At 45.6% G+C, this 10,891-nt stretch overlaps 1 protein-coding gene across 1 annotated transcript in view; it reads left to right on the top strand.

Moving 5' to 3' along the window:
* Positions 1–10,891, top strand: part of MEI1 (meiosis inhibitor 1) — a 120,692-nt gene that overhangs the window by 30,343 nt on the left and 79,458 nt on the right. The window contains exons 8-11 of the mRNA XM_011978757.1: positions 631–745; positions 1,487–1,603; positions 3,177–3,276; positions 3,401–3,535. Coding sequence (XP_011834147.1) covers positions 631–745; positions 1,487–1,603; positions 3,177–3,276; positions 3,401–3,535 — 467 coding nt within the window. The remainder of the gene's footprint in view (positions 1–630; positions 746–1,486; positions 1,604–3,176; positions 3,277–3,400; positions 3,536–10,891) is intronic.

Below are 10,891 nucleotides of genomic sequence, written 5' to 3'. Positions count from 1 at the left end.
GAGCTGGAGCTGAGCATGGTGGCTCATGCCTGTAATCCTAGCACTCAGGGAGGCCAAGGCAGGTGGATTGCTTAAGCTCAGGAATTTGAGACCAGCCTGGGCAACATAGTGAGACCCCATCTGTGGGGGGAAAAAAAAAAAAAAAAGATACCAGGCATGGTAGCATGTGCCTGTAGTCCCCGCTACTCAGGAGGCTGAGATGAGAAGATCGCTGGAGCCTTGGAGGCAGAGGTTACAGTGAGCCATGAGCCATGATCATGCCATTGCACTCCAGCCTGGGCAACAGAGTGAGACCTGTTTCATAAATAAATAAACCAGATGAGGACTTTGAAAGTACTTTTGTTAATGAAGGCTTGAGCACTCATTGTTGATGACAGTTACAGTGTTCTTTGAGTGCCCCTGGTGGATTTTACATTGTGTTCTTTCCTTATTTTTCTCACCTGCTGCTGTTCACAGAGACCCCTTCCCATAATCCGTAACGGCTCTCCTGAGCCCCATCCTTGTGCCTGGTGCCATGTAGGACAGGAAGGATCAGAAATGAATTAGGCTATTGCCCTGAGGCACCTAGGCCAGTTTTTCTGGTCCTGTTGGTGGTGTGACTGGGTTACTTTTCGCTGCCTGTTTCTCCAGCTTCTCCTTTCTAGAGATGAAACCCTGCAGGTGGCCAGTGCTCACTGTATAACTGCGGTGCTTGTCCACTCCCCAGCAAAGCATGCCCCGGCCTTCATCCATGCTGACATCCCAGGTAGGGGAATGCTTCTAACCTTCTCCTCCCTATATTAGAAGGATGGGGTGGTGACAGGTTCTATTGTGTATAACAGACCCTATGAACTATGTCTCATAACATCTGAATCCTATTGCTATAGATTTCTTGTATGACCTTGAGCAATTTGTTACTGATTTTTGTCATTTATTTGGTCACCTATGAATAAAACCCTAATGTGGGGTGGTGGAAAGACCTGTGGACCAGGTAGGCAACAGGAAACAGTATTTTTCAAGGGACTGTTATGAGCAGGGACTGTTATGAGGTACATTGCAAATGTTACCACATTTAGGTCTTCGTCTTCGCTATTTTATAGATAAGGAAATTGAGGATCAGAAAATGAAATAATTGGCAGGCCTAGTCAGTGGCAGAGATGGGATAAAAAGTCAAGCCCCTCTGACTCTTAAAAACTCTTTTCCCTTCATCCACACCACTGCCCATTCTGAGAATTAGGAGACTTAGGTTCCAATCCTACTTCTGCCACTAATAGTGCCTCTTCTCTGGGACTCAGTTTCCCCATCTGTTAAAAAGAAGAGGTAAACCATAACCAAGGGCACTTTCCAGGTTTATTAGTGGATTAATGATCATGACTCATGGGGTGGATATGTGAACAGATGAAGTAGCAAGAGTAAGATGCTGAATAAATCCAAAGCCTTAGCATCAGTTAAGGGATCGTGATCACATGACTGTCATTTATTGTTTTCTCATCCTTTTCCTTGTCAGAGTTCCTCTTTGAGCATCTTTCTTCTTCCAGTGAAATGCTCGTCTCGTCCAGCTACAACTGCTTGACACTCCTGACAGAAGAGCCACTCTTTTTTTCCAAGTGCCACACGGTGTATGGTTGGTAGTAAGGGTCCTGTACTACCTTTGAGTTGGGTAGACAGACAGTTGGGTAGCAGCAAGCCTCCACCTTGGAGGGGAGCACTGAGTCTAGACATTTCATCAGCCCAAACTCATTACCAGATTTCATATGCAAGTATTGATATCCAAATGTTCTGCTGTTCACTGATTATCAGAAGTGTATATGTTTAGACGCTTCAGCAAGAGAAGGACACTTCTCTTAGCCACTAAATGAATTCCTGTTGCATGTTAACAACAACTCTAAACAGTGTTACTCAACCTTAGATTTAGTTATTTCCCCAGATTTCTAACCATCCAGGTAGTCTCTAAGTTTTGCTAATTTATTCTTTCAAAGTTTCTTGAAACTATCCTTCCTTGTCTGGGACTTTTTTTTTTTTTTTTTTGAGATGGAGTCTCACCCTGTCACTCAGGCTGGAGTGCAATGGCGTGATCTCGACTCACTGCCACCTCCGCCTCCCAGGTTCAAGCAATTCTCTTGCCCCAGCCTCCTGAGTAGCTGCGATTACAGGCATGTGCCACCACACTCAGCAAATTTTTTGTATCTTTAGTAGAGATGGGGGTTTTACCATGTTGTCCAATCTGGTCTCGAACTCCTGACCTTGTGATCCACTTACCTTGGCCTCCCAAAGTGCTGGGATTACAGGCATGAGCCACTACGTCGGGCACCTTTTTTTTGTTTTTGAGACCGAGTCCTGCTTTGTTGCCCAGGCTGGAGTGCAATGGCACGATCTCGGCTCACGGCAACCTCTGCCTCCCGGGTTCAAGCAATTATCTTGCCTCAGCCTACCGAGTAGCTGGAATTAGAGGTGACTGCCACCATGCCTGGCTAATGTTTTTATATTTTTAGTAGAGATGGGGTTTCACCATGTTGACCAGACTGGTCTCGAACTCCTTATCTCAGGTGATCTGCCTGCCTCGGCCTCCCAAAGTGCTGGGATTACAGGTGTGAGCCCGCTGTCTGGGACTTATTATATCACATCTAGATTTTTAGAGTAGGCACATTCAGTCATTCATTTTATATTCCTAGTATAAGCCACGCACCAGGCTGGAACCTGGAAATTTAGAGATAACAAATAACATTGGTCCTTGCCCTCAGAAAAGGGAGAGATATGCAAAGGGAAATTTCGTTATGAGCTGATTAGAGCTCTGCTAGAGGGAAGCACAGGAGCTGTGGGGTCACAGGGGAGAGTCACAGCTCTGAGTGGATCAGGGAAAGCTTTTTAGAGGAGTGGGGTTTTGACCTGATTCTCCAAGGAGGAACAGGAATATGCCAAGTGGAGAAAATACATCTTGGTCAGTAGGTGTTCAGTGAAAACCTCAAGTGCCAGGGATTGTGCTATGGCTTGTACTGTGTGTTGGGGAGATGAATCAGATGAGGGTCCAGCCTCAAAGATCTCACAGTCTGGTCCCATGAGCTCAATCTTGTCAGGGTCCCTCCACGAGCGGCCTCCAACTGATACATGCTGTCTGGAGCCTGTAACCTCTCCTGGGTGGGCACTGAAGGAACAAGAGAGCACTGATCCCTGGCCTCTGTCATGTCATCCTGTGGTAGGGATCGAGGCAGTGGTGAGGAGCCTGCAGGGAAGCCTGGAGATGAACAACACAGAGCTGCACAAGCAGGGCCTGTTACTTTTCACTGAAATCCTGACCCGGTGAGCAAAGTGGTAGAACATGAGGCTTGTAGGGGCCAGACTGCAGAAAGAAAAGTGGGCTTTCATTCCTGGTGGGGTCAGTGATAAGAGTTCACCTACTCATTTCTCATCTACCATTTCTCAGGCAGCCAGAGGAGATCAAGCTGTTCACAAACTCAGCCATGTGCAGAGATGCTGGCCGTGCCCTCCAAGAAGCAGTTAGCAGCCCTGTGCTGGAGGTGGCTGCTGAGGCCGTGAAGGCCACTTCTGCTTTTCTGAGGTGAGAGACCCAGGCAGGCTAAACTTTCCATCCCTGCATGTACCTAAGGGCCTGTTGAGGCCAGGGCAGCTGATGATTACTTATGATACCTAATATAGTTGACTATTCATAATTGTGGATTCCACATCCATGGAATCACCCAACCATGGATTGATTTTTTTTTTTTTTTTTGGAGATGGAGTTTTGCTCTTGTTGCCTAGGCTGGAGTGTAATGGTGCGATCTCAGCTCACTACCATCTGTGCCTCCTGGGTTCAAGTGATTCTCCTGCCTCAGCTTCCCAAGTAGCTGGGATTACAGGTGTGCACCACCATGCCTGGCTAATTTTTGCATTATTGTTAGAGACGGGGTTTCACCATGGTGGCCAGGCTGGTCTCGAATGCGTGACCTCAGGTGATTCACCTGCCTCAACCTCCCAAAGTGCTGGGATTACAGGCGTGAGTCACCGCACCCAGCTGAAAGTTTTAAAGAATGGATGGTTGTCTCTGTACTGAACGTGTATAGACTTTTTTTCTTGTTATTATTCCCTAAACAATACAGTACACACTGGGTATGGTGGCTCACACTGGTAATCCCAGCACTTTGGGAGGCCAAGGTGGGTTGGATCACCTGAGCCCAGGAGTTCAAGACCAGCCTGGGCAACATGACAGAACCTGTCTCTACTAAAAATCCAAAAATTAGCCAGGCGTGGTGGTGCACACCTATAGTTCCAGCTACTCTAAGCCTGAGGTGGAAGGATTGCTTGAACCTGGGAAGCAGAGGTTGAGGTGAGCTGAGATCACACCACTGCACTCCAGCCTGGGTAACAGAGTGAGACCTTGTCTTAAAAGAAAAAAGAAAAAAAAAAAAAACAAAAGAAACCCAGTCAGGCACAGTGGCATATCCCTGTAATCCCAACACTTTGAGAAGTCAAGGCAGGCAGATCACTGGAGTCAGGAGTTCAAGACCAGCTTGGCCAATGTGGTAAAATCCCTTCTCTACAAAAACTTAGCTGGGCATGTTGGCACATGCCTATAGTCCCAGCTACTCAGGAGGCTGAGGCACGAGAATTGCTGTGGAGGTTGTAGTAAGCCAAGATTGCGCCACTGCACTCTGGCCTGGGTGACAGAGCAAGGCTCTGTCTCACAGGAAAAAAAAAAAAAAAAAAGAACACCCAAACAGTATAATGACTATTTATATGGCATTTGCATTGTATTAGGTATTATATGTAATCTAGAGATGATTTAAAGTATACTGGAGGACCGGGTGTGGTGGCTTATGCCTACAATCCCAGTACATCGGGAGGCCGAAGTAGGTGGATCACCTGAAGTCGGGAGTTTGAGACCAGCCTGGCCAACATGTAGTAGAAACCCCGTCTCTACTAAAAATATAAAAAATTAGCCGGACGTGGTGTCACACACCTGTAATCCCAGCTACTCAGGAGGCTGAGCTAGGACAGTTGCTTGAACCTGGGAGGTGGAGGTTGCAGTGAGTGGAGATCGCACCATTATACTCCAGCCTGGGCAACAGAGCGAAATTTCGTCTCAAAAAATAAAATAAAATAAATAAAGTATGCTGGAGGATGTGCATATGTTATATGCAAATACTATACCATTTTATATAAGGAGCTTGAGCATCCTGGTTTTGGCATCTTCAGAGGTCCTAGAACCAATTCCCCACAGATACTAAGGGACAACTATGCAATGTCAATGCAATGTAGACGGGGCATGGTGGCTCACACCTGTAATCCCAGCACTTTGGGAGGCTGAGGCGGGCCAATCACCTGAAATCAGGAGTTTAAGACCAGCCTGGCCAACATGGTGAAACCCTGTCTCTACTAAAAATACAAAAATTAGGTGGGCATGATGGCACATGCCTGTAATCCCAGTTACTCAGGAGGCCGAGGAAGGAGAATTGTCTGAGCCCGGGATGCGGAGGTTTCTGTGATCTGAGATCTTGCCACTGCACTCCAGATTGGGGCCACAGAGTGAGATTCCATCTCAAAAAACAAACAAACAAACAAATTAATGCAATGTAAATAGTTGTCATGCTGTATTTTAAAATTTTTTTGAGACTGAGTTTTGCTGTTGTCCAGGCTGGAGTGCAGTGGCTTGATTTTGGCACACTGCAACTGCCACCTCCCAGGCTCAAGCAAGTCTCCTGCCTCAGCCTCCCAAGTAGCTGGGACTACAGGTGCATGCCACCATGTCCAGCTAATTTTGTATTTTTGTAGAGACGAGGTTTTGCCACGTTGGCCAGGCTGGTCTCGAACTACTGACCTCAGGTGATCCACCTGTGTCGGCCTCCCAAACTGTTGGGATTACAAGCATGATCCACCGTGCCTGGCTTACATTTTATATATTTTTTTATTGTTGTATCGGGTTTTTTTTTTTGTTGTTGTTTTTTTGAGACAGAGTCTCACTCTGTTGCCCAGGCTGGGGTGCAGTGGCTCAATCTTGGCTCACTACAACCTCTGCCTTCTGGGTTCATGCCATTCTCCTGCCTCAGCCTCTCGAGTAGCTGGGACTACAGGTGTGTGCTACCACGCCTGGCTAATTCTTTTGTATTTTTAGTAGAGACGGAGTTTCACTGTGTTAGCCAGGATGGTCTCGATCTCCTGACCTCGTGATCTGCCCACCTCGGCCTCCTAAAGTGCTGGTTTTTGTTTTTTGTTTTTTTGAGACAGTTTTGCTCTTGTTGCCCAGGCTGGAGTGCAATGGCATAATCTCGGCTCACCACAACCTCTGTCTCCTGGGTTCAAGTGATTCTCTCCTGCTGCAGCCTCCTGAATAGCTGGGATTACAGGCATGCGCCACCACACCCGGCTAATTTTGTATTTTTAGTAGAGATAGGGTTTCTCCATGTTGGTCTGGCTGATCTTGAACTGCTGACCTCGGGTGATCTGCCCATCTTGGCCTCCCAAAGTGATGGGATTACAGGCATGAGCCACTGTGCCCAGCCATATTGTTATTTTTTATAAGTTTTAAAAAATATTTTTGGTCCATAGTTGGTTGAATCCATGGATGCAGAATCCAGAATACAGAGGGCCAAATTATACTTCCAAAGTGTTATATTATCATGTCTTTTGTATTTTCTCTGTTGTTTTGAATTTACATCTTGAAAGAAAATTCTGTTTCATTTTGGCAAGGAGTAGCAGAGGTAAATGTATCTGTTGACTCCATCATCTTTAATCAGAAGCTGGCAGCTCTTTAACAACTATGAACTCCAGTCTCTAGCCCTGATTCTCTTACTGTAGTTTCTCTTTGAATGCTCTCAGCCACTCACAGAGCTTCAGCTACTATAGCTATATGTTGATAATGCTCAAATCTATAGTTCATGCCTAAAATGCCTGTATTACTTTCCTATTGCGGCAGGACCAAATTACCACAAAATTGGTTTAAAACAACAGATATTTACCTTCTCATGGTTCTAGGGGCCAGAAGTCCAAAATCAGTATCACTGAGATGAAATCAAGGTGTCAGCAGGGCCACACTCCCTTTGGAGCCTCTAATAGGGAACCCTTCCCTGCCTCTTCCAGCATCTGGTGGCTGTGGGCATTCCATAACTTATGGTCATATTACTGTAATCACTGCCTCTGTGACCACATTGTCTTCTGTTCTCTTTGTATGTATACTCTCCCTCTGCCTTTCTCTCTTTTCTTAACATTTTTTTTCTTTTTTCTTTTTCTTTTTTTTTTGAAACGGAGTGTTGCTTTGTCTCCCAGGCTGGAGTGCAGTGGCATGATCTCGGCTCACTGCAAGCTCCGCCTTCCAGGTTCACACCATTCTCCCGCCTCAGCCTCCCAAGTAGCTGGAACTACAGGCGCCTGCCACTATCTCTGGCTAATTTTGTTTTTGTATTTTTATTTTTATTTTTTTTTATTTTTATTTTTTTTTTTTTTTTGAGACGGAGTCTCGCTCTGTCACCCAGGCTGGAGTGCAGTGGCCGGATCTCAGCTCACTGCAAGCTCCGCCTCCCGGGTTCACGCCATTCTCCTGTCTCAGCCTCCCGAGTAGCTGGGACTACAGGCGTCCGCTACCTCGCCCGGCTAGTTTTTTGTATTTTTTAGTAGAGACGGGGTTTCACCATGTTAACCAGGATGGTCTCAATCTCCTGACCTCGTGATCCGCCCGTCTCGGCCTCCCAAAGTGCTGGGATTACAGGCTTGAGCCACCGCGCCCGGCCTTGTTTTTGTATTTTTAGTAGAGATGGGGTTTCACCATGTTAGCCAGGATGGTCTCGATCTCCTGAGCTTGTGATCTGCCTGCCTCCACCTCCCAAAGTGCTGGGATTACAGGCGTGAGCCACCGCACCTGGCCAAAAAATTTTTTCTTATTTTTTGTAGAGATGGGGATCTTGCTATATTCCCCAGGCTGGTCTTGAGCTTCAGGCCTCAAGTGATCCTCCGACTTTGACCTCTCAAAGTACTGGGATTACAGTCATGAGTTATTATGCCTGGCTGCCTCTCTCTTATAAGAATACTTATGATGGCATGTAGGGGACCCCCTGAATAATCCAGGATAACTGCTTTATCTCAAGATTCTCTGTGAAAACTTTACTGTAGAAAATAACATTCATAGGTTCCAGGGATTAGGACCTGACATCTTTGGGTACCACCATTCAGCCCACTATAGTGTTTTCCTGAACTCCAGATGACATTTCCAACTGCCTGGTGCTTTATTCCAGAAACTTCAATCTCAATTTGTCCATGCGACTGGGATATAGATAAAAACACCCAATTTGGGATCTGAAGAATTAGATTTGGGTCCCTAACTCCACAAGCAGTACTCAGTCACTTCTTGCTCATTCCTCTGATCTGCTTTCTGTTTCTTGAACACATCAAACTTATTCCTGCCACTAATTATTCCAACTCTGCCCAAAATAACATTCCCTTAAATCTTTGTGACTGCTTTTGTCTTGTCATTCAAGTCTCATTCAGAATTTCCTTTCCTAATTGACCTTATCAGACTGCTATAGCATCTATCAAACATTTGAAAGTTCTTGTTTATTCTTTTTTTGTGACAGAGTCTCGCTCTGTCACCCAGGCTGGAGTGCAGTGGCACGATCTCCGCTCACTGCAAGCTCCGCCTCCTGGGTTCACGCCATTCTCCTGCCTCAGCCTCCCAAGTAACTGGGACTACAGGCGCCTGCCACCAGGCCTGGCTAATTTTTTTTTGTATTTTTAGTAGAGACGGGGTTTCACTGTGTTAACCGGGATGATCTCGATCTCCCGACCTTGTGATCTGCCCACCTCGGCCTCCCAAAGTGCTGGGATTACAGGCGTGAGCCACCACACCCAGCCTCTTTTTTTTTTTTTTAATCAGAGTCTCACTGTGTCACCCAGGCTGGAGTGCAGTTGTGCGATCTTAGCTAACTGCAACCTCTGCCTTCTGGGTTCAAGCAATTCTCCTGCCTCAGCCTTCCAAATAGCTGGGATTACAGGCATGAGCCCCTGAACCCAGCCTATTCATTTGTTTTATATCTCCCCTCCCCTCACTAAAATATAAGCTCCAGGAGCTCAAGGACCTTGTCAGTTTTTTCACTGCTGTATCTCTGGCTCTTTGTAGGTAGTCAATATGCGAATGAAGGATGTTAAAATGGACAGTGAGACTAAGGGATCCTAGCACCACAATGGGAAATTATTCCTTAGCAAGGTGCTTGAAATCTTAAAAAAAAAATAAATAAATAACCCAGGAAACCCATATGTATAGAGTAACTTTTATTTTGTTACCATATTTTCTCTTTTAAATTTCTAACAAAGTAATGTATTCAAATAATACAAAATAAGATATTGGTTGGGCATGGTAGCTCGCGCCTGCAATTCCAGCACTTTGGGAAGTCAAGGCAGGAGGATCGCTTGAGGCTAAGAGTTTGAGACTAGCCTGGACAACATAGTGCCACCCCATCCCTACAAAACAGTGTAAAATAAAATAGGCCAGACACAGTGGCTCACGCCTGTAATCCCAGCACTTTGGGAAGCCGAGGTGGGCAGATCATCAGGTCAGGAGTTCGAGAACAGCCTGACCAATGTGGTGAATCCCTGTCTTTACTAAAAATACAAAAATTAGTCGAGCGTGGTGGTGGGCGCCTGTAGTCCCAGCTACTCAGGAGGCTAAGGCAGGAGAATCGCTTGAACCTTGGAGATGGAGGTTGCAGTGAGCCGAGATCATGCCACTGCATTCCAGCCTGGGCAACAGAGCAAGACTGTCTCAAACAAACAAACAAACCAAACCCAAAATACAAAAATTAGCTGGATGTGGTGGCACGTGCCTGTAATCCCAGTTACTTGGGAGGCTGAGGCAGAATCGCTTGAACCAGGGAGTTGGAGGTTGCAGTGAGCCAAGATCACACTGCTGCACTCCAGCTTGGTGACAGAGCGAGACTCCATCTCAAAATAAATAAATAAATAAATAAAATAAATAAAATAAAATAAGCTGGGTGTGGTGGCATGCACCTGTAGTCCCAGCTACTCTGGAGGTAAGGCAGGAGGATCGCTTGAGCCCGGGAGTTTGAAGTTACAGTGAGCTATGATCATGCCACTGCTCTCCAGCCTGGGTGACAGAGTGAGATCCTCTCTTGAAAATAAATAAATAAATTATACAGGATTTATCATGAAAAGGAATAGGCTGGGCATAGTGGATCACGCCTGTAATTCTAGCACTTTGGGAGGCCGAGACAGGTGCATCACCTGAGGTGAGGAGTTCAAGACCAGCCTGGCCAACATGGTGAAACTTTGTCTCTACTAAAAATACAAAAAAATTAGCTGGGTGTGCTGGCGGGTGCCTATAATCCCCATCTTAAATTTAAGCCATTATTCGTTGACTTGCCAGTAAGAAAGATCAAGATTTAGTTAGCTCACATTTTTTGTCTTCTCTACATGTCCTTGGCATTTTTGCTATTTAATATTTTGTTTTTTAACCTTTAAATAATGTACCTAAAACTGATATTTCTTGTTCCCTCAACTTGAAGCAGTGTCTCCTGAGTTCCTACGTGGTTAACAGCACCCCAATTCTTCTTCTTTTCCCCTCTCTTCCCTACTTCTATTTCTCAAGGCCAGTCAGCTGTACCTTTAATTTTACATTGTGAAAGTTGTTAATATTTATAGTCTCTTCTGTAACTATATTTAAATCTTTGTAATTTGACTCTAGGTTGGTTCTAAAAATTGAAACAAAAAATAGCATTTACATGACAGTGACTTCAGTCTGTTTCCTTCCCTCCTTTGTCCTTCCCTGAATTTGAATCTCTAAATCTAGGGCATGAATTCCAAAGTGGGTGGGATGAGTAAACCAACAGGGTAACAAAAGCATAAGTAAGAGCAGTGTCAATCAGAGGCACCTATGCTGAGCTGGAAGTCTCCCAGCAGGACATTGCTAGAGGGG

The sequence above is a fragment of the Mandrillus leucophaeus genome, unplaced genomic scaffold (genome assembly GCF_000951045.1).
Source record: "Mandrillus leucophaeus isolate KB7577 unplaced genomic scaffold, Mleu.le_1.0 Scaffold2, whole genome shotgun sequence".
Lineage (NCBI taxonomy): Eukaryota > Metazoa > Chordata > Mammalia > Primates > Cercopithecidae > Mandrillus > Mandrillus leucophaeus.
Note: the sequence above shows the minus strand (reverse complement) of the source record. Positions and strands in the feature narration are given on the sequence as shown.